Source organism: Pituophis catenifer, unplaced genomic scaffold, assembly GCF_029215685.1.
Source record: "Pituophis catenifer annectens isolate HBS135680 unplaced genomic scaffold, rPitCat1.0.hap2 SCAF_2, whole genome shotgun sequence".
Classification (NCBI taxonomy): domain Eukaryota; kingdom Metazoa; phylum Chordata; class Lepidosauria; order Squamata; family Colubridae; genus Pituophis; species Pituophis catenifer.
In genome coordinates, this window is record NW_027256882.1 from 232,448,849 (window position 1) to 232,472,769 (window position 23,921).

General features: G+C 36.1%; 1 protein-coding gene across 1 annotated transcript in view; it reads right to left on the bottom strand.

Moving 5' to 3' along the window:
* FRMD3 (FERM domain containing 3) overlaps window positions 1–23,921 on the bottom strand; it is an 81,780-nt gene that overhangs the window by 37,866 nt on the left and 19,993 nt on the right. Inside the window, 2 exon segments of the mRNA XM_070935626.1 lie at window positions 8,361–8,403; window positions 16,630–16,734. Of these exon segments, the coding sequence (XP_070791727.1) occupies window positions 8,361–8,403; window positions 16,630–16,734 (148 nt within the window).

Sequence of the window (23,921 nt, forward strand, 5' to 3'; positions counted from 1 at the left end):
TTCGTTTTTATATGAGAGTTGTACACTAGAAGTAGTCCTCATTTAGCAACCACAGTTGGGACTGGCAACCTGGTTGTTAAAATAATTGGTCACTAAGTAAAACCGTGACTGTGCTTATGATCTTACTTCAGCTTTACTTTGCTGTATAGATCTGTGAAGATCATAAATGTGAGGGCTGGTAATAAAGTTACCTTTTCATCACTGTTGCAACTGCAAACAGTTGCTAAACACAGCAGTCATTAAATGAGGACAACCTGTACTAACTTTTGTGTTTAATTAAGAAATAGTTAATCAGCTTTATGATAGATAAACATTTTTGCATTATTATTCATCAACATTTTACTGTATTATTGCCATGCTACTCTTTTTTTATCAAAATGAGACATAGTACCCTGACTCTATTTACATGCCAAGGCCTGGTCTTCTTTGCATGGGGAAAAATATGTTGCCTTATGCATGGCTCTCAACAGAGGGACAAAAAGGGACAAGTGATGTCATCATCATGTCACCTTGCAAATACAGGAAGTCCTCGACTTAGAACAGTTCATTTAGTGACCATTTGAAGTTACAACAGCACTGAAAAAAGGGACTTATGACCATTTTTCACATTTATGACTGTTGTAGCATCCTCATGGTCACATGATCAAAATTCAGACACTTAGAAACTGACTCATATTTATGATGGTTGCAGTATCCCGGGGTCATCTGATCCCCTTTTGCGATCTTCTGACAAGTCAATGGGGAAACCAGATTCACTTAACAACTGTGTTACTAACTTACAACCACAGTGATTCACTTAACAACTGTGGCAAGAAAGGTCATAAAATGGGGCAAAGTTCACTTGACAAATGTCCCACTTAGCAACAGAAATGTTGAGCTCAATTGAGAGCATAAGTCGAGGACTACCTATATATAATTTGGGTGGTGATGTGATGACACACAGGACATATCACAGCTTGTACCATACACTATGAACTTACATTTCATACAAATCCAAGTGTACAGCTCTTGTTTTTTTTTGATATAGTTTTTTCCCTATACTTTCAGATAACAACTAAACAAGACCGAGATTTCAATCTCTCTACAACTGTAGACTTATTAACAAAGCAAATAAGAATCCTATGTGTAAAATGTCTTAGGCAGCTACTAAAGGTTATGCAGCTGAAAAAATTGTTTCTAGTAGATGCTTTCATTTTCATCGTGTATCATATTGCTTCCTATTCACCATATATTGCTTTTCCTTCCTTCCTTCCTTCCTTCCTTCCTTCCTTCCTTCCTCCCTTCCTCCCTCCCTCCCTCCCTCCCTCCCTCCCTTCCTTCTGATTGTGTTTCCATGTATGCATTCATATTTTTGGTCTAATAAACATTATTCAAAACTTGCTTCTTTATTGATGCTTCCTCAGGTTTTTTTAATATTTAAGACCCCCTTGAATGCTGGATAGTTCTAAACCAAACAAAAGCCAGTATGAAAACACAGTTTCGTAGAAACTTGCCTTGTATTATTTGCGTTAATTGCTCTCCAGGGATTTAGGCAGTGTTTTATACTGTGGTTCTATACACCAGGAATAGAACTTGGGTTTTATTCAAGATATCTTGGATTCTTTAACTGAATTACATTTTTCCTTTTCTACACTTTGATACATAGTATAAGGTTTGCAAGAACTGAACTTTAAGCCAATTAAAATGAGAAATGAACAAACTAATATTGAATAGACTGGAAAATTACAAGATAGATATTCTGAAAATTTTATTTATGCAGTTGTATTCAAGACTTTTAAGTTTTAGCTGTTCACGTATTACAATAACTTGTAATATTTGTATAATTTTTTTTCTAAGATAAAAAGAATAAGAAATGAAAGCCCAAGAGTAAAGTCAAGGATCACTAATGCAGCTGCAATGGCTCCAAGTTAGCAATAATCTTGAGCATTTTTTGAACAACAGACAGGAATGATAAATGAATCTGGTTATTCCACACTCCAGTTTCTATTCAGGTGGCTATTGTAAAACTATTGCAGGAACTAAGTATGCCTAGTTTAATGAAAAGAAGGACTAGGGGAGATATGATAGCAGTGTTCCAATATCTCAGGGGCTGCCACAAAGAAGAGGGAGTCAAGGTATTCTCCAAAGCACCTGAGGGCAGGACAAGAAGCGATGGGTGGAAACTAATCAAGGAGAGAAGCAACCTAGAACTAAGGAGAAATTTCCTGGCAGTTAGAACAATTAATCAGTGGAACAACTTGCCTCCAGAAGTTGTGAATGCTCCAGCACTGGAAGTTTTTAAGAAGATACTGGATAACCATTTGTCTGACCATTTGTAGTGTAGGAATTCCTGCCTAAGAAGGGGGTTGGACTAGAAGACCTCCAAGGTCCCTTCCAACTCTGTTATTCTGTTTACCAGAAACTTCATGCACATGTGTGAACAGCCTGCCAGAAGACTTTGCATCCCAGAAAAGCACATGTTCACTGATTATATATGTACAGTTGTAGATATAGATAGATACATTAATTTCAGATTTTAAAATGAAAAATAGTTCAGAGCAAGGAGATATTATACTGATGTGTATAATTTTACATCATTAATTTTTAAACATTATCAATGCTATGTAACAGTGACATAGCAAAGGACTGTGACCACCATGAAACACTAGTGGGTAGGATGACCAAATATATGACAATTATTATAGGTATTATTTTTATAAGGTTTTTTTCCAAATGGAAAAAAAGAGACAGATTAAATCAAATAGTCTGAATAATTCTTTAAGCTGCCACAAGTTGCACTTTTTAATTTTTTTTTCACATCCAGTTTTATAGTAAAGAGACAGAACAATGATATTTTGATGTCATAATAGTAGATGGTCCAGGTTTATAGGCACTGTTTTAGGGGGATTATAGTTTTTTTTTTAATTACACCATTTTTTCTTCTGTATTTTATGTTGAATAAGCAGGTAAAGGCCAACTCAACTATGTACAGCATCCAAATCTTAGCAGCAGCACAAGCTAGGATTATAAAGAAAAGGATTTAGGACCACTGTAGCATGCAATCTTTAATATATACTTCTCTATGTTAAATGTCCCTATTACTACTAATACAATGTGATATTCCTAATCTATATCCATTTGTACTTGCTCTAAGTCACGGGTGTCACGTTGCTGTGTCACGTTGCCGTCACGTGATATTTCACGATGTTTTTCCCATTTGTGGAGCTGGGGTGGGCGTGGCCTGCATGTGATGCATCGGGCCTGCGGCCGGCCAGTTTGACAACCCTGCTCTAAACAATCCTTTAAACCTGCAAAAAAAAATTACCTCATTTTGTTTCTACCTCCACCTCTTCCCAAGGGCTCTGAATTCTTAGATGAATGTGTTTCAAGGTCTATTTGCTGAAATTACTTGTGATAGGATTGCCGCCTGAATCTAAATTGTTCTGTTGTTTGTCTGAACTGTCAACATTGTCAGAGAATGACTTCCTCCTTTCCTGAACCATCAGTTCTGATCTTTGTGTCTTCTCCCACCAGGCTTTTCTGACTGGAAAGATCCGACATCCTCAGATCTATTACATTCTTCAGCCAGCCATTAGCTGTCATCAGCTTACTTCTCCGCATTCTGAACTCTTAATTTAAAGCAACCATATGTGCTTTCTTTAAAGTCACTGTCAGTGAAAGCCTACTAGAGTTACTCAGTCAGGCTTCTGGTCTAGTTATAATCAAAAACCTAATCAAAAATATAAAAACTATCAAACATAAGTATATGATTTTTCACATCTTTTATATTATACGGATAAGAAAATTAAAGACTAACCTTAACTGCTACTTTATTCACAGAAATCATCAGCCTGATAATTAATAATTCCTTTCACCTTTCCCCCTTTAGAAAGATTCAAGGACAGAATCTAACTGTAAAAAGAATTCCAGCTACTGTACAAAAAGAGAGCTTAACAGACAAGAGAAGAGTCAAGTTATAAAAATAAACTCAGCTTCTTATTCCTCCCAGTCTTCCAAAAAATTGGGATAGGAACCTATTGAAGAAATACAATAAATTACATCTTGGTGGTGTCAGCTACCACATTTTATACTCTTTTAAAGTAAGTGCTAAAGATGATAAAAAGAGAAACATTAGCAACTCTTTGGGAAAAAACTGCACTGGGTCAGTTAAATATGTATTTATCATGCAACAGACCCATTGAGTAGTAGTCTGTCAACAAGCTACAAGTATAAATGTGAACAGTCAAAAAAAGATACTATATAATTTTTGCAAAACTATTCCCAAGCAAAAAATAAGGTGCATCATAATCAAATTATATACATTATAGTAGCAGAATGGACTTTTATGTCAAAGGAAGCCCAGCTGTCATACTGAAAGCCCCAATGCTCTGCCAATCTTTCCTGTAATTTGAGCCAGAGTAATTTGCCAGAATAGATTCAAGATCTTAACTATTTTTTAAAAAAAAGTTATAGTACTCTATTCAATACAGGTACAGCTATGCTAATAACTTAATAATTTACAAAACAATATTTAAGTATAAAGGAAAGGGAAAGAAAAAAATCTTCCTTATACAAATGTGAATGTGTAACACATGCAATGACACCATGCAGCAGAGACCAGGTTCAATAAAGATACTACTGAATTTGAAGAGAATCCTCAGATATAATCAGAACTAATTTCAGCTAATTTATACATATTTTAAATATCACCCAACACTGAACAAGAAAGGAAGACATGGGGGGGGGGGAGACTTTCTAGAATATACTTATTAATTAATTTCACATTTTTGTACCCTGTCCCAATCCAGCAATATGGATAGAAACAATATCCTAAAAATACTGAATAAAAACAAAATGAAATGTGTAGAATTAACAGAAAACCACTAGATGGTCATCCAAAGAGTATGAAGTGTTGTTTTAATAGTTTTATAAAATGTTAGGAAAGAAGGAATTGCTTATCCATCAAAAGGGAAGAAGCTACAGAGCCACAATAATGAAAATCTATTTTGGTCTGTGTTCCATTCAACTCACACTAAGTGGGGATTCTGAAGAGGTCTTTTTTGTGATATTTTTATTGATAGTTAGATTCAGTCTTGGCAAGGCAGTGCCTGATGTAATCCAGTGTCCCACTGTAAATAGTTTTGTACGTTCTCACCAGCATTTTGAACTGGACCTAAAAATCTACCAGTATCCACTTGCAATATTACCTCAGTAACACCATTATTCTAATATGAGAGATTGCAAGACAAAGCCAACTATAAGAGGATAATTTTTCAGCTTTTTCCACTGAACCAATGTCATTGTACTTCAACAATTTATTTATTAAACAAATATATATAGCTGCCCAATTCATACACAGTGACTCCATACATACGGCATAGAGCATTAAAATTTCAGCTTAAAAACCCACAATTTAAACCCCATCCCACCCCAATGAGACAAGCCATTTGATCTGTTCCCAAGCTGGCTGACAAAACCAGGTCTTCAAAGGCCTTGTAGAAAGGCAACAAGATTGGGTAATCTTATCTCTGGGGGAATGTTCCATAGGAAGTTACCACAGAAAGGTCTACGACAACTCACCACTGTGAGCTCACTGCAGCTAACTTACTGTGGCCAACTTGACTTGGCCAACTCACCATGGGGACAACTCGTTATGGCCAACTTGCCACAGCGCAATTCGCCATGGGGCAAGAATTACACTAATATCAAACAAAATGAAATACAAATGACAAAATTTAAAATAACTTTTAATAATTAAATTGAATTGTTGAATTGTCCTGCGGTAAGTTGTCCCATGGTGAGTTGGTCAAAGTGAGTTGTTCCGCAGTGAACTGGTCACGTGAACTGGCCATGGCGAGTTGACTGTGGCAAGTTGGTTGGAGCAAGTTGTCCCATTCCACCACAGAGAAGGCCTTTTTCCTAAGCTCCATCAGACATACTTCCTTGATAGTTGGGACCCACAACATGCACTACCTTCCTGCTCTGGTGGGTTGGATAGATGTAATTGGGGAGACACAGTCTGTCAAACAACTTGGCTCCAAGCCATGTCTGGCTTATCAAAGTACATAATTTTATATATATATTGTACATATATATACATATATATATATATCATGCATAATTATACAATATATAATTGCTTCCCTACTTTATTTTTTCTAGATATCATGCATTTCAATATTTGATTGTATAATTAATTTGATTCTATAATTTTCTTTGTTAAGATAAAATATATTTATGTACTCAGCTCTTATTTTACAAAACTCTATTCAAATAGATTTAGAAAGAGGTGTGAGTGTGAGTGAGAGTGAGAGTGAGAGTGAAAGAGAGGGGGATTTACTGGACTCTTATGTGGACCCTGAGCAAAGATACAATAATATGAAACGAAGGACAAATTTCAGCATCTGTACACCATGCATTGGGAATTGAAGATACATGCAGAAGAGCCTGCATCTGCTTGAATTTTCTGAATGTTAGTAAGTCTGAGTGTTTTATCTAATCTTATTACACTACCATTTGAAGCAACACATTAAAATATGAGATTCTCCCTGAAGGTATGGGAAAAAAGATGAAATGATTGGTTCTTAAAGGCTTTATGGATATTTAAACTTAAACAATCCTAAAATAAGTATCACATCTTCACTTTAAAAGGCTAAGAAATTAAAATATTATTAAAATTTTTGAAAGATCATTATAGAAAATAGTAGATCAATATAAAAATTGTAAAAGCAACAATAAAACAGTAAAACTTACAAATCACTACAAACTGATTGCCTTCCTAAAAACAGAAGTCTCATATTTCAATGGAAGGCCATCAGTAAATATAATGTAGGTTAGCATTAGGGAATAAGGAATTCCCAAGCATATTCAGTACTTCTTGTAATATATAATTGATGTGTTAATGCATTCCATCTCCCTTTGAAACTTACTTTAAATGATATTATTTATTCTAAAGATTAAAAAATACTTGCAACAGCTAAAACTGCAGCACAATGCTATACATATTTAAACAGAAGATGTTCCATTGATTCAATGGCCATTAGTGGAATATGTGAGTATACAATTTGAGCCCTAATTATATCCATTTATGCATATTGATCTTTCTTCTGTAATACAATGCTAAACAATAAAGCACTAATGCCTTTGTTGAAAATTGCAATTCTACTGAGAGTATGTGGATAAAACTTCTCTTTTTGTCATAGAATAAGTAAAGCATATGTCAATAGATCAAGCTGTAGACCTCACTGTCTAAAATTAAGGATTTACGGACTGAAAACAGCTTTCTTTGAAGACTTAGGATGCAATCCCTAGTAAATCATAGTAGTTGTGCCTACAGATCAGACAGCCATTCCACAAGAAGTAACCACAGCATGACAGCTTAAATGAAATTAAACTTTATCCCTTAGAACAGAGGACACTCTAAATGAGTTTTTGGGAGGTGGGCAGGCGAAAATGTAGGACTCCTATTTCCCACTCTTTCTAACATAAATCCGTATCCCCTCAAGGGACTGATAGTTCAAATCCCCATTTGTTCCCTGAGCAGGATCTGTAAAAGAAGAAAATGCCTATGATTTCTGTCTAGAGGGTTGGTTCTGGGCACAGGAATGATATATTTTAAACCAAGAGCCCATTAATCAATCCAGTCATCCAAACAGCCTATGAATGGCCTTAAGTCAGTTACTGTTCTTGCATACTGGATTTTGAATGGCATTGCAAGTTACATACAGTATAATGTATATTTAGATACTTCATACTGTAACTTAATAGAATATTTGATTTTGATTCAGTTATTGATAGGTAAGTCTCTGGAAAAGCTAAGTTGTTTTTATTTTATTTTTTAATCAGCAATGATGTGGGTGGGAGAGAGGAATAAAACAGTTCTCATCATCCCTAATGCAATGTGGAGCTTGGAACTATAAAGTTTCCAGCTGGAGAACTTTGTAGAGGAATGTGTTTGGAGCTATGTCACAGATTAGATATTACTGAAAAGCTGGACAAAATCGTCCAATGAAGTCTAAAGGGACAAATTCATAGAGAATACTAACTTTAAAATGAAATGAAGAATATATCTTTAGATCCACCCCAACCCTACTTAGCTGCTTCCCAAGTTCCTTTCTCAGATTGCTAGCCTTTCTCAATCAGTTTTTTCCTATGTATGTTAGGCTTCAAATCCCATCATCTATTAAATCCTGATAGTATATGAAAGCACATTTGATTGAGGAAGGCTGTTCTAGATTATTTTTTTTAAAAGAGCTCAATGCCTATAACCATAATACATTAAAGTTATTTATTAAAGTTATTTTTAAATACCGAAAATTATTGCAAAACATTGGCATTTTAAAATAATAGGTCAATGTATGAAATGAGCTTCTAACACTTACATTTCATTTGCTTGAAGATAGATTTATTGGGCTCAAGCCAATGCTGTAAAAAGAGATAGAAGCCAACAGTCAAAAGTATTGCAAAATACATCATTTTCTTACAAGCACAAGAGTGTAATAAATTGATAGCAGTGTTCTCCTAGCTGTGATTTATATCATGTTTCTGTTAACAGCTTCAAAAAGAGGGACATAGAAGTATGATGAAAGACAGAAAGTAGCATCTGTAAGTGAACAGCACAGCTAATGTGATCACAAATACATAATAGTTATGTTTAAGTTTATTCAAAAGTGAACAGGAAGGGAAAGAATGACAGATTTTAGATTAAGTCTTATACAGTTTCCATGAAGAGGTACAAATATATTAATAGTTTCCTAATTTTATAAAAAGATCCTTACTTTGTCTTGCTACATTTTTATTTAGTTTTTTTTCCCTCCAAGGCAGTCTGGAAGTCATATAAGATCCCATTCTTTTTTTATATATATACAATTTATCCACAAAACAACACTGCGAGATGAAATTAAACAAAATCTTTGCATATTAAAGCAGTTCACTCTTCAGAAACTATTTAAATAACTGTTTGGAAATTGTATGAAATAGCATCTCTTTGCTATTCATTAAGTCAACCTTGTCTTCTTTTAAAAAGATGTTACAGTTTTTGTTAAGTTGGATGATTGAGGACGCAGCAAGCCAGGCAGTGAATGACAACAGCTCTTTATTGTAGGGTGAGAACCCAGCAACTGACCAGGGGAAACAGCTCCCTTTATATACCTTGCAGCTGTGGTGGTCAGCCAATCAGCTGACGGTCAGTTAATTCAAACTGCCCACCCAAAATCTACATACATAACACTCCTCCCCTCCCAGAAGTCACTTGGGGTAGACATTAGCATACAAAGTCTCTCAGGTGACCAGGGCGTGTCCGCACCATATTTGACCTGCGCAGTTCAGTCGGAGGTGTGGCGTCGAGCAGGTCGGAGGAACTCCCTGTTTCTCCCTGCTCTGCCAATGGAACTTCCGAGACTTCGTTGTGGGCGGCGACTTCTGCGGCTGGTTGATCTTCCTCGATGGGGCAGCGCTGGATCTCGGGGCCGTCAGCTAAATCCTCCGCTAGACTCGGGTTTGAGTCAGTTCGAAAGTCCTGTTGGTAGCTAGGGAGCGGTTCATCGAATGCGTCTTCTGTGTCGGCGGCCCAACGCTTCCATAGCTGGTCAATGTGTTGGCGCCAAATCCTCCCATCTCCCATGTCTACCCTATACGACTTGGGCCCTGTTACCTCCATGATTTTCCCAGTTTCCCAGAGGGGCCCGTTCCCGTAATTTCTAGCGAAGACTGGCATCCCTATTGTGAACTCCCTCAGCCTTTTTTCTGCCCCTCTGAAACTGTCAGGGGAATAACTGGGGTGTAGCCTGTCTAGGACTCCTCGGAGCTTCCTCCCCATCAGGAGTTCCGCCAGGCTCCTGCCTGTGGTGGTGCATGGTTGGCGTGTTGGGCCATTAAGAATTTATCTATCCTCTCCTACCAGCCCCCGGGGCCTAGGCGTGAGATGGCTTCCTTAGCCGTTCTCACAAATTTCTCCGCCAATCCATTACTAGCCGGATGAAAAAGGGTGGAGAGGACGTGTCTGATCCCCAACTCTGCTAGGTACCCCTCAAACTGCGTGGCCGTGAACTGGGGCCCGTTATCTAAGACTAAGGTGTCTGGTAGGCTATGGGTGGCGAACAACTGCCTTAGCTCCCTAATGACGGCGTCGGTGGTAGTAGTTTTCATGAGTCTGATCTCCAACCACTTCGAGAAGGCATCCACTACTACCATAAATACCTGCCCATGGAATGGGCCAGTGAAGTCTATGTGGATCCTGGACCACGGACCCTGGGGCCGTTCCCATTCCCTGACCGGTACTGTGGGGGGGTCTGGCCTAGACTCTTGGCAGGATTGGCATTTCCCCACCCACTCAGTGATGTCTTTATCCATTAGGGGCCACCATACGTAACTCCTAGCTAACTTGCAGCTCACTTGTCGGCTCGTGGCTTCAGCTCTTTCCGTGGCTTCTGGCCTCAAAATCCCATCCTCGTCGCCAATGTTAAGTTGGGTGAATGAGGACGCAGCAAGCCAGGCAGTGAGTGACAACAGCTCTTTATTGTAGGGTGAGAACCCAGCAACTGACCAGGGGAAACAATTCCCTTTATATACCTTGCAGCTGTGGTGGTCAGCCAATCAGCTGACAGTCAGTTAATTCAAACTGCCCGCCCAAAATCTACATACATAACAGTTTTAATGAGCTGAATCATTTCTCAAGCTTGTATGGAAATTTAAACAAAATGTTGTATACACATGCTTTAATGATGAACAGAGAGCTCTAGTGGACACGATATCTAAATATTTCACCCGGATTATTTTTAAGTGGGTACAGTCCTATTCCATGTATTAGGGTATATTTCTAGAAAGTTTGTTCAGTTTGAATTGAATCTGATTTTGAGTTTGATAGCAGAGGAAGCTTGTGAAGAAACAAGACTGCTGATTTGATTATATGCTTAGCAACCACGTAAATTTGTTTTCTCCTAGTGCAAGTCAATAAAAAATAAAATGCATACATAAGCAAATTAAATTGCTACAAACTATCACAGTCAAGAAATTTAAGTACAGAATTAAACTGACAAGTATTAAAATAGATACATCTACACCGGTTCATATTGTATAGATATTCACTGACCATTTCATAAATGTATAGTTCATTTATGTAAACCAGTATTTCGTATCATTCATGGAATTAATTGAATTGGTTAGTGTTTAAAACTTATATGTCTTAAAATGACAAACTGAAGACTTTTAGGGAACTTTTTTTTTATTATGAGGGCAAAGGGTTATTAGTATACACCTTTACTAGGACACAGTTGCACCTGCAGGATTTTTTCTTATTGCTTGCTTTTTTGAGAAGTACATTGTGCCACACTTTCTAAACATCATCTCTAATCAGCATTTTAATATCCAGCAGTAGCTACTAGCTATTTACCATGGCAGGTGTCCTTGCAATTATTCACACTGCTGAACAGACTTATTTCTTATGTATGCCTCCACAGCACAAAGCCTCAACATGGGAAAGGTTATTTCATTGGAATTTACAAGGGTCTTTTTAAAAAAAAGATTTAAAAATATTAAATGCCGATTTTCCTCTATGTGCCTATTATTCCTACATCTATGAAAGCATTGAGTGGAAGAAACAAAATATTATTTTTCTTATATCTGTGAGACACTCACAGAGGTGCTAAGTGTTCTGATTTAAAGTAGTCCAATATTCATTTCTGATAAGGAGATGATGCCAATATGTTTACTTTACACTGTAAGATGTGTGTATGGTCAAAGCATTTCTAGATCTAGGTTTAAGATCTATCAATGAGCCTTGATGGTACAGTGGTTTAATGCACCCTGTTATTAACACAGCTGCCTGCAATTTCTGCTGGTTCGAATCTCTCCAAGGCTCAGCCTTCCATCCTTTCTAAGGTAGGTGAAATGAGGACCCAGTTTGTGGGGGCAATAAGCTGACTTTGTATAAAATATACAAAAGAATGAAGGCTATTGCTTAACGCATTGTAAGCCGCCCTGAGTCTCCGGAGAAGGGCGGCATATAAATCAAATTAAAAAAAACAAAAAAAAAAAACAAAAACAAATGAAATGGGTGTCCTTGATGGGTAGGACAGCGAAATTAATGTTGACTCCAATCTAGCCTTTTGCTATCTTGTCAGCAGGTTTGGAAAAAAAACCTTTTGCAGGTTTTCAGTCTGTCTGAGAATTTGAAATTATTTGGGAAAAAATGTGTCTTATCTGCAAATTCAACAACCTCACTAATTATATATTTCTCTAGAGAACTATTTATCAACTTCAGCAAATTTAAGAAGTGTGCACTTCAACTTCCAGAAATTCCCCAGCAAGCATGCTGCCTGTGGAATTCTGGAAGTTGAAATCCACACATCTTAAAATAGCCAAAGCTGAGAAACACCATTCACTTTTGAGTGTCATGTAGGTTGCATACAGTTAATTAAATATATATGTCTACTGTTATTATTTTTATGCAGGCACAGACTTATTAATTACTTTATATTTGAAATAATATCATAGTGTCAACTGTATAAAGAGTGTCAGAGTTGTCAGAAAATAACATCTCTCGGAATCCCTCTGTGGATAGTTAAGAAGTTTGATTTACCCTATTTCCCCCAAAATAAGACATCCCCTGATAATAAGACCAATCGGGCTTTTGAGCGCATGCTTATTTCAGGGTTCAAAAAATATAAGACAGGGTCTTATTTTCAAGGAAACATGGTATAAATGAATAAAATAAATAAACATAAATATTAAGGGAAGGAAAGTTGTTTTCAGAGTCCAAAGCCTTCATTAAAACTCTGCCCTTTAGAGTTTGTGTGCAACATCATGACACACTTACAAAATGGACAGAACTTTGGATTGTAATAGTGTAGCACTGCTTTCATCGTTTATACTCCTTAGTCTCTTGCACTTGCCTCTAAAGAAAAGAACAACATTGATGAATGAGCATGATTAGTGGCTATGGAATGTTATTGATTTACTGGAATAGAGGAGACAAAAAACAAGAGCAATGGAGGAAAATTGTGAAAGAAAATACATGACTGGTTGGGAAATCAATGGTTCTTTGGAAGCACTATTAGCTTTAACTTACTTTCTCAGTTAATACAAAATAGAAAGAGAATCAATGATGATAAAAATTAAGGCACTTATTTTAGGATTCAACTGTAAGGAATTTTGCTGTTGTGAAAATTTTAATAGAAAAAGAAATCCCAACGTGTAAATACTAAATCTCATTAATTTTGAACAATTTTCCACTGGGACATTCTGACCTCACATAATATTAAACCAATTTTAATTACACTTCGGCTTATTTGGCACTTTGACTATAGTTTCAAAGTAAAGTAGATTTTAATTCCGTTTAGTTTTTATTAGTCTAAGGGCTAGTGTCATGGCCCATTTGTCTAACTATTCTGAAATCAGGGTTAATACCTATAGAGTTCAGCCACTGGCATCAAAATTCAAGGACTTCCCATGGTGCAATATTTATTCTGTATATCTTTTCTATTTCTATTAGAAAAATGAATAAGATATCAGCATGAGTTGCCAGTTATGTTAAGACAATAATAGCCTATCCATGAAGGAAGTTTGATCTTACCTTGAGGTAAGATGGGTGGCCTATACAATAGATAGATAGATAGATAGATAGATAGATAGATAGATAGATAGATAGATAGATAGATAGATAGATAGATAGATAGATAGATAAATAGATGGATGGATGGATGGATGGATGGATGGATGGATGGATGGATGGATGGGTGGAAGCTGAATCTGTGGCTAGGAAAAAAAAGGAAACTAATGATCTGCTAATCACCGTCACCTTCATGTGGAATATGTCATTCATACATAAATCACATATATACAAAACTGACAGGAGGCAAAAATTAGAGCAGCCTTTAAAAATGCAGTAACAAAATCGTAGTGTTTACAATTCCATCTTCAATCTTACCCCCAAAGGCATGTGTCACAACAGCTGAAATAAAATGCTATGTGAAAGAAGCTGGGGGGAAAGCCTACAATCTATATTCAACTTGTCCTTACAAGCAAGACTAGCTCTTAATTAGTGCAAATTAAGCCAATATTAAGACTTGTCAAAATATTCTGTTAGCTTTAAAATCATAGGAATTGGGCTTTACCTTTCTATCCTCCTCTACTACAGAATTATTTAATTATCTAAATAAAAGTTTCTGCAAGAGCTACATTTTTAAATATTGATTCTATTCTGTAATAGATATACCCACTTCCAAATAACAGCAAAAGTGGAAATGCATCCTTCTGCATCAGCAAGAAGCCTAAAGCTATTTTTATTTTCTGAACTGCTATATAGATATCAGCAAAGTATGAGATTAGTCTTAGGAACACCAACAACACTTCTCCAGAATATCTGACAATTTTATTTTAAGCCTATGCATGGATTAGAATGCATTTTATAACGGAGGATCTGAAAGAGATCCTGAGAGAGATCAAATTCTAACACAGAACAATTTCAAAGGATAAATATTGCTACCGTTATAAAAACACTGAGCTATTGCTACCCAGCTGCCTGTGTGCATTATTTCTTCCATCAAAAGTCCTATCATTTTGTGCAATTCAGCAATGGATTAACACACTCATAAATCTGATGAATCCTTCAATATAAGCAATAAATCTCAGTTGAGCTGTAGGGTTCTAGAAATGCACATTCTGTAATTAAACAACCTTTATTGTATTTGAAAGTCAAGCCGCACAATTCATACATACTGGGATTCTATAAACTAACAATATTCTGATTTAACAGTTTTTATTACTTTTATATTTTATTTGTGCATCAAAATATAAAAATTGATTTCATTTCCTACCCACCTGAAAAGCATCATATTCTTTTTGTACTAATTACACAAAAGCAATAGTTTTAGTGATTCTACTATATGAAGCACAACACTAAATGGTTGTATATTATGTAAACCTATAGAAAGACAAAGCATTTGAAAAGTGTGTTGGCACAAGGAAACAAAGCGCTCACACTCTTCATTAAAGTCTCCTGTGGCTGTTTCAAAAGTTAATTCTAGTTGTCTCCATGTATGCATACACACAACTTACTTTTCCAGCAAAACACCGAAGCTATATATGTACAATTGCAAACAGCCGAACCGTAAATTTTTGGGAAGGGATGGTGCATTCATAAAATACAAATTTTGTGAGGCACCTCTTGCAAATACTTTTAATAGATAAATAAGATTCATTGCATCTTACAGATATATTGCTTCACTGAAGTTTTGTTTCTTGATGAGAAAGATATTTAAATAAGGCTATTGCACAAAATCTAGGTGAAAAAATCCAGAAATCCATTAGATGGCAGCAAAGATATACAGCAATGCTAACTCTCTGCCATCTTTTGATTATGTGAATTTCTGCAACAGTAGCTCCCAAAGGTGTGTTTTCAAAAGGCAAGTGGACTTTATTTTTTTCCTTGAAGATGTTTCGTTTCTCATTCAAGAAGCTTCTTCAATTCTGACTGAATGCTGGCAGATGACTGCAAAGAATATAAATCTTTCCTCTCTACACCATTCAATCAGAACTAAAGAAGCTTCTTGAATAGGAAGCAAAATGTCATCAAGGAAAAAGCAACGTCCAGTTGCCTTTTGAAAAAACACCTTTGGGACAACCATGACCTGGGTGACTGAGAATCTCCATAGACAGATCTGGTAGCTCTAATTTTAAAAGTCTAGGAAGTCATTTAAAGATTTTTACTAGTTGCAAGCTGAAAACTTTCAACAGCTGATTTCAGAATAAGTTTTTGCACCTTGATTTTATTTTCAATAAAAAAATGTTACACTACATTGCCTAACTCACTGTTTGCATATTTTATTGTTTGCCTATACGAGAAAAGATTAGCTGGCCAGATTTGATTTCAAGTAAATTAAATCCAATCATATTAGCCAGGTTGAAACATTCTGCTTACAGTAGTATAGGAGAAAGTCAATTTTTAAATATATTATCTCAGTTAAGCAGGTCAAAGTCATGCCTGTGAAGGTAGAATCAAGATATAGATTATCACTCAGTCAAGATATGCCACTGGTATAGTCATGAAAAATACCAGTAATCAGAATCCAGTACATTCTAAGATGAAGAATGTCTTCTTAAAATCATGAATCACCTGAAGCCCTAATTAAACTAAAAAAGGCTTTACCTGAGACTGGCTCTATAGCAGTGGTGGGTTGCTACTGGTTTGCCCCAGTTCAGGCGAACTGGTAACAGCAGTGGCAGGAGGCTCCGCCCACCCGTCTGGATGTCATCAAATATGCTCTGCGCATGCGCAAAAGCTTCTGCACATGCGCAGAAGAGGTGCATATGTGCGTGAGCAAGCAAACCGATAGCAAAGGTAAGTGAAACCCACCATTGCTATATAGTAATTCTTAGAACGACGTTCCTAAGAAACCCCATTTCAAATGTATTGAAATAGCCATTATCGAGAAAGTGACACAATAATAAGCACACAATTACCTTCACATTATATCCTTGATTAGCTGCTGATTCTCTGACAATAAAATGTATTTTGGCTAAGAGAAATGAACACTTACTCATCTCTTCAGACATCACTAAAGCATTTATGCCAGGGAATGAAAGCATACTAGCTAGCAGTTTCCCTGAAATAACATCACTTAAAATAAATTAAGAGAGAATTTGTATACATACCCTCTGTTTTTCAGAATCCACGTAGCGAATGCCAAAATAGTCTTTTTCTAGCAAACAGTAGTGATTGCAAACATGATCTATGAGAAACTGGCCTTTGGTCTCTCTCTGAAAAAGAAAAGGCAATACAAATAGGTAGAACATGTAGGTGTATGCATATATAACTAACCTGTGTATTATATATTTCAATCAGAAATATAGGTTGTATTTTGTCTTAATTGTACATTGAATAAGAGCACAGATTAAACATAACTAAGTTTGATTGATTTCAGTGAATCCACCTAAAATTAATTCAGGTTTCAATTCTATCTTCTCTTTCAATCAAATACAAAAACTTATTTATTGAAGATTCTGTATGTATCTCAGATCAGCAAAATACCTTACTGCACTCCACGTGGTTTACTTGCCCTATTGAATAGGGCTTTACAAATTTGTCCATATCTTCAAGAATTTACACAATTTTACTGGATTATGAATCTTCCAATTTCCAGAATATTTGAGTTAACAGAATAAATTCAAAAACAATTTGAAACTTTTAAAAAGAAACTAACAATTGCTTTTTTACTGAAGAAAATTGTATACTTCAGGTACCTATATATGTCTATGTATGTAAGTGTTGTGTATATACGTACAAACATATATGTATATCATTTTAGCCATTGTCTATCCACTGCAGGATGAAGGCCTTTTCCACATGTTTTCAACCAATATGTGTGTATTGGCATGTGGAAGGAATAGACCATAATTTGCCATGCTGGCCCAATGCAGGTTGGCAGATATAATTGGTGTTAGTCTGGGGTATCCATCATAGCCTGTTTGCCTTGGGAGAGACCCTTCTGGACATCTACAAGTCTGGCGACATAGCCCACAATTTCATTTACCCACACAAGCCTCTTTACCTCGTCAAGGCCCCCGATCATAGAAAGAGTACATATACTATATGTACATATCAGGGGTGAAATCCAGCAGGTTCTGACAGGTTCTGGAGAACTGGTAGCAGAAATTTTGAGCAGTTCGGAGAACCAGTAACAAACATTTTGAGTAGTTTGGAGAACCGGCAAATACCACCTCTGGCTGGCCCCAGAGTAAGGTGGAAATGGAGATTTTGCAATTTTGTTCTCCCAGGAGTGGGGAGGGAATAGGGATTTTGCAGTATCCTTCCCCTAGAGTGGGGTGGGAATGGAGATTTTGCAGTATCCTTCCCCTGCCACACCCAAACCACGCCCACCAAACCACACCATACCCACCAAGCCACGCCCACAGAACCAGTAGTAAAAAAATTTGGATTTCACCACTGGTACATATATACACATACTTGAAGAAAGGATGCTTCATCTGAGTTACATCTGAGAAAGGAAAAAAAATGTGCTCTATAACTGAAATTACCTTATGCTAATGTAAATGGTAAATATTTCCAGTTTAATCTTGAAGCATGCTTGTTACACGTATAGCATGTAGAGTTCACTGATGATTAGTTTTGAGATAAGGGTTTAGGATTGCTCATGATATAAACTTTGGGGGTGGGGGAGAAGGAGCATACAGTACCTGACAAAATAGATTCCAAATAATTATTGTGACATGAAGCTGGTTCTTATGCAGACTATTTCCATATTTTTAAAACCTATGCTTAATTACTAATTGCTGCTCCATGAAAACTTATTGGGGCACTTCATAAAAAAGCTGAGGAACCCATTCTAAATTAAACACATTTAGGAAGGGAGAGCCCGCTTAGAAATCTTTTTCCTATTTTAACTCTATTCTGTGGTGTTATGTGGTGATAGAATATCACCAATAGAACCAGTCATCATATCAAACTTTCATACCAAATTTCTGTGCAAATCCAAGATACGTTTTTGCAAATACAAGCATTTTAAGCTTTTTAACTTTCCATGAGCTGTTTTTCTCACTGCCCTTATAAAGGTAGTCCTCGAGTTACGACCACAATTGAATCCAAAATTTATGTTGCTAGGTGAAACATTTGTTAAATGAGTTTGCCCCATTTTACGACTTTTCTTGCCACGTTTGTTAAGTGAATCACTGCAGTTGTTAAGTTAGTAACACGGTTGTTAAGTGAATCTGGATTCCCCATTGACTTTGTTTGTCAGAAGGTCACAAAAGGAGATCATATGACTCCGGGACACTGTAACCAGTGTTAAATATGAACTAGTTGTCAAGCATATGAATTTTGATTATGTGACCATGGGGATACTGCAATGGTCGTAAATGTGAAAAATGGTTATAATAATTCACTTTTTTCAGTGCCGTTGGAACTGCGAACAGTTCCATGAAGCTTCATTAAATGAAGAATTGTTGTACATCGAGGTTCTAAAATTTGCAAAACATGGCTTTTCACTGAAGCATTGTAAAGACTAGCTAAGTAGCAATAACTAGCCAACCTTGGCTGATCTCATAAAGCTAAAGAGGACTAGATCTGATTAGTTCTGGGACAGGAGATTAAAAAGAAGGATTTAGACTGCAAACTGGATTGAAATGTTGAAAAATTATAGAATGTAATAGAAAACCACTTTTGTATTGGTGCCATGAAAGCTACATGGATGAGTCCCCAAAGTAACCAGGAATAAAGATTGATCAAGAGTATTTCCTTTTTGTATGAATATCCACCTTGATGTTCTTAACTTTGCTCTTAACCAAACAGAACTATGCCAGGAATACTACACAATCCCAGAAAAGGTGAGGCTGCTTTAAGGAGTTGCAGACTGTTAAGTCCATGCATTGTGAAAATACCTTTTTTGGAATCAAACCTAAAACATAGTACAGTCGTAACAGATTTTGCCTCTCTTCCTTGCAGCCATTTGGTCATCTCTTCTCTTTCCTGAGAGCCCAGAAGCCTTTGGCTTTTGCTGTTTTTTTTTTCAAAATAAAATGGATAATTTAGTTAAAATTCAGTTCAATGCCAATATACTACATGAGTACAGAGATCAAGATACTTGCAATGCAAGACAAAAAAATAAAATGAGAATCTAATAAACTAGCCTAGTCATAGTTTATTATGCATCAGGAATCCTTTACAGTCAAATGCAAGCATTTTGAGAAATAGTGGGAGATACTCCCTGGTAATTTTTATAGAATTAATCTCCAAACCAAACAATAGCATTGTGCCATTTTGGAACATGGACTGAAGTCTTGCATGGTATGTATTGTAGACTCAGTTTGGAGCAGGGGTGGAATCTACTTACCTTCCCAACTGGTTTGGAAGTACACACACCGCGTGCGCCTGCTTCACACACATGTGCACATCACATGCACATGCAGACCCTCTGGGCATGCGCAAACCCTTCTGCGCATGCGCAGAGGGTAAAAAACAGGTTACTTTCTGGTTAAAACCAGGAAGTAACGACGACTGGGTGGGTGGGCGGAGCCTTGCACCACCATCACTACCGGATCTCCGAACCACCGGCCGCCATCGTTACTGGTTCAGTCAAACCGGTCCAAACCAAGAACATTTCACCCCTGGTTTGGAGGCTGAAGGAATTTTTTTCTCTATCTTTTCTACAACTGATTTGAAACAAGAGCAAAGATTCTTCTGCTTTGCTTCCTTCACAATAATGCAGCATTTCTCAGTAGCAATTTATTCCCATCTGGCTTCTGGTCCCAAAGCAATTTCCTTTCCCAAGAACTGCAGCATCTTATTTGTTTACACTGTATCTCCTTCTTTTCACCATTACAGCTGGCAAGAAAACATACAATTATGGTTTTATTTATTTCCTTAATTTGATTTATCTCTGCCCACTACTCTTAGGAGTTTGCAATAAAAAAAAACCATTTAAAATCATGATAATAAAAGATTGTTAAGATAGCAAGCAAAAAAAGTAAACAAATAATTAAAATTAAAATTAAAATTAACAAAAACAACAACTAGAAGCCTATACAGAATGATGCATTTTAAGGATCTTTTAGAAAAGAAAATAGATGTTAGAATTCCTGAACTCTACAGGGAGTATGTTCCAAAGGCCTACTGACAACAGAAAAGGCTTAGTAAGCATGGAGACTTTTATAGAAAGAATATTATCTTAAGAAGCCTTATGCGCCATGTGAGGTTTTAAATATTTTAAAGTATTCTTTTTCTCAGGAACAGAATCAGTTTGATGTAGTGATCAAGGCACCAGAGTAGAATCCAGGAGATTGTGAGTTCTGCTCTCACCTTAAACATGAAGTCAGCTGACTGACCTTGAGCCAACCACTCTCCCTCAGTCCTAGAAAGGAGGCAATGGCAAGCCATTCCCCCCTCCCCCCAAAAAACCCACCTTGCCAAGAAAAACTACAGGGGCTACAAGTAATTCCTGCATCACCCATAATAAAAAATGCACACATGCATGCAAGTCTGCACACGACACCCAGAAACAAAAAACCCAACACATTTTATATGGTCTCATCACATTCTTCACAAGGCCAACTTTGCTACTGAGTTTTGAACAACTTAAGTATTTACACTGGATATAAGCGTAACCCCATCTAGAGCACATTATTATGGTTAAGCTAGAGGTTTCCAGAATATGCATAATATTAAGATCATTATCTTTCAGAAAGGAATGCAGCTGGCATATCAAAGTTCTCATTTCTAAAAACCTGAATATGACTTACCAGATAGAGTGAAGGAACATAAAAAACTCCAATAACTACTTAGATCAGTTGATATTAATCTCATCCATAAAACAAAATTATGTATTAACTACATTTTTGTTCTAAGTTAACACATAACCTAGAGTCACAGAATAGAATTGATGTAGAGAGATATAATTCAAACTTGATTTTCCAGTCTTGGGCCTGGAAAGTGAAATAATCGAAGTACAGCATTTTTCTAACCTTCAGAACAATATGTATGCTAAATTAAGGATAAATCACTTACACAATTGCAAATTTCAATATATCCAACACATATACTATATACCTAATAAATGAAGCCAAAAGTAATCTAATGTAAGAATGTCCATGATGAACAATTCAGTCAATGTAATATTTTCATAAAGCAGAGCTGCTTTTGTTTCCGATATAAAATATTTTAAATATACAGAATAATAGTGTCACTAGCAGTCAAAACAATGCTAGTGAAACAAATTCTCCCCCTCCACTCCCCGAATTAGTATGAAATTTGCTCTGTAAAGTTACAAAATCTTCTGAATGAAATCTGGAAGCACAAGACTGCAGGAACAAGGAGAAAAGAGAGATGATTTATTCATACATTAGATGGAACCCTCCAGTGCTTCCTAAATAGAATATGCAAGAGTTCATTTTATTAATCATAGATTACTGAATAAACAACTGACTAGAGTAATACATATGCTAAGCTATACACTACCGTTTGCAAAGCAGCATAATTATTATTATAATTACTAATAATTCTATTTTATCTTCCTTTCTTCTTGAAGACACTCAAAATAGCTAAACACATACAATATGCTAATCCATAACCAGACAAACCACATTAGGGCTTAGCAAAATATGCTGCGCTAGTCATGCACACACACATTACTTATGAAATAGCAATCAAAGAAGTAATCTGAGGAACGAAAAAAGGAATAAATAGCTGCAAATTGTAGAAGCTGAATGTCATATCAATCATATCAAAGAAGCTTGTAAAGTGGAAGAAATAAAAGCAAGCTATAAAGCAGAGACTCATATCACACTAGAAGATGTGTTCTGTATTTTAAATGCACAAGTGAACTAGGATAAATTCTTAGTTGGATCATATGTTCACTATGCATTTATTAAATAAAAATAAAATAAAAATATGCATTATGCCAAAAACACTTTGTTTGTAGAACTAAGAGTTTCCAGATCTTTCAATGCTCCTTTATACTGTATGTTACAATTCTAGGTTGCTTTATAATGTTACAATTTTACATAATTCCTCATGTTGAGACATATTTGATGGATAAATGTTGCCTTTCTTTTATACCACTCCTTCTATCACATGCACAAAAAAATGTTTGCATGAAATTGTGTGCATTCTTTGAAATATACTAAGCATTTAGTTCCAGTCACAAAATTGCTTAATGTAAATGCCATTCTATCTTAAAACAAAATACCATTCTGTTTCAACTTATTGACGTCAGAGAGAGTCACAAATATTTCCAGTCCATTAACGGAGCATAAAAATAATGCAAAACTCTTATTCAATCATCCAAATTCAAAACGGAAAAGGAGAACACACAAAAGACAGAATAAAAGTAGAGTTTATACTGTGATAATCATACAATACAGAGTCAAACTACAGTAAATACAATTATAAATCTGTGATTGCTGCCAAAAATTATTATCTCATCACACCATTCATTTTTCTTTTTAATCTGCTGAAATATACATTGTGATCTGAGATCTTAACATTCAGCATTTTCCTATCACTTATTTTTCATCACTGGCTGGAAATAGCTAAGAACGTTACAGCATCACAACATGAGACAAATCCCCATAGATGCTTTAAATAGGAGAATAAAAACTAAAAGTACAGCAAGTGTATTTTAGTGACTATTGTTCATATACCATAACATTAGTTTCACTCTTAATATTTTTTCTATAAATGTCCACACATTTTTGGAAATTAATTTGTCTTGAACAAATTAATATGCTTGAACAAATCAACCCACTCAAGGAACGAATGACCACTCATTTTATCCTACTTTGGATACATTATGTGAAGACCTAGCTCTCAGGAGAAGGCTCTGATGCTGGAAAAGGTAGAAAGAAGAAGAGGACAACCAGCAGCAAAGTGGGTAAACTCACTTACAGTGGCATAAATGGGGGGGAAGGGGGCTGTCCAAACTTTGAATCTGGATCAGAAGTACCTTTATATGGTACTATAACTTTGAGTGGTCGCTAAGCAACCAGTTGTAAGTCAAGGACTCCTTATAATGGTGTTTATGATGTGGCTAGATTAAAGCTTTTCAAACATCTACAGTAGTTGCTGATGTTGCCATTCAGGAAAAGTAAACCCAAAGCTGCACAATGGGAACACAGAAGGTAAAAAGTAGGAACATAGGAAAACCAAAACAACAAAAACAGAAGTATGTGACCTTGTTTGCTCAACACAGTCTGACTCAATATCATTTTCACTCTTTCCACTTTAAAATGTCTTTAAGTATCTCCACTGCTTGCATTTTGCAATGTATTTTACAACACTCCACATACGCAGCAAAGTTGAAAACAATGTCAACAAATATCTCTTCAAAAAGAAATTTTTAAGAAGCTGAGCTTTAGAATGAAGAGCTTCTGTCCATGTGGAAAATGATTCTCAAATACTGAGAGTGGTTTCCAATCACTAACATTAGCATTGGCAG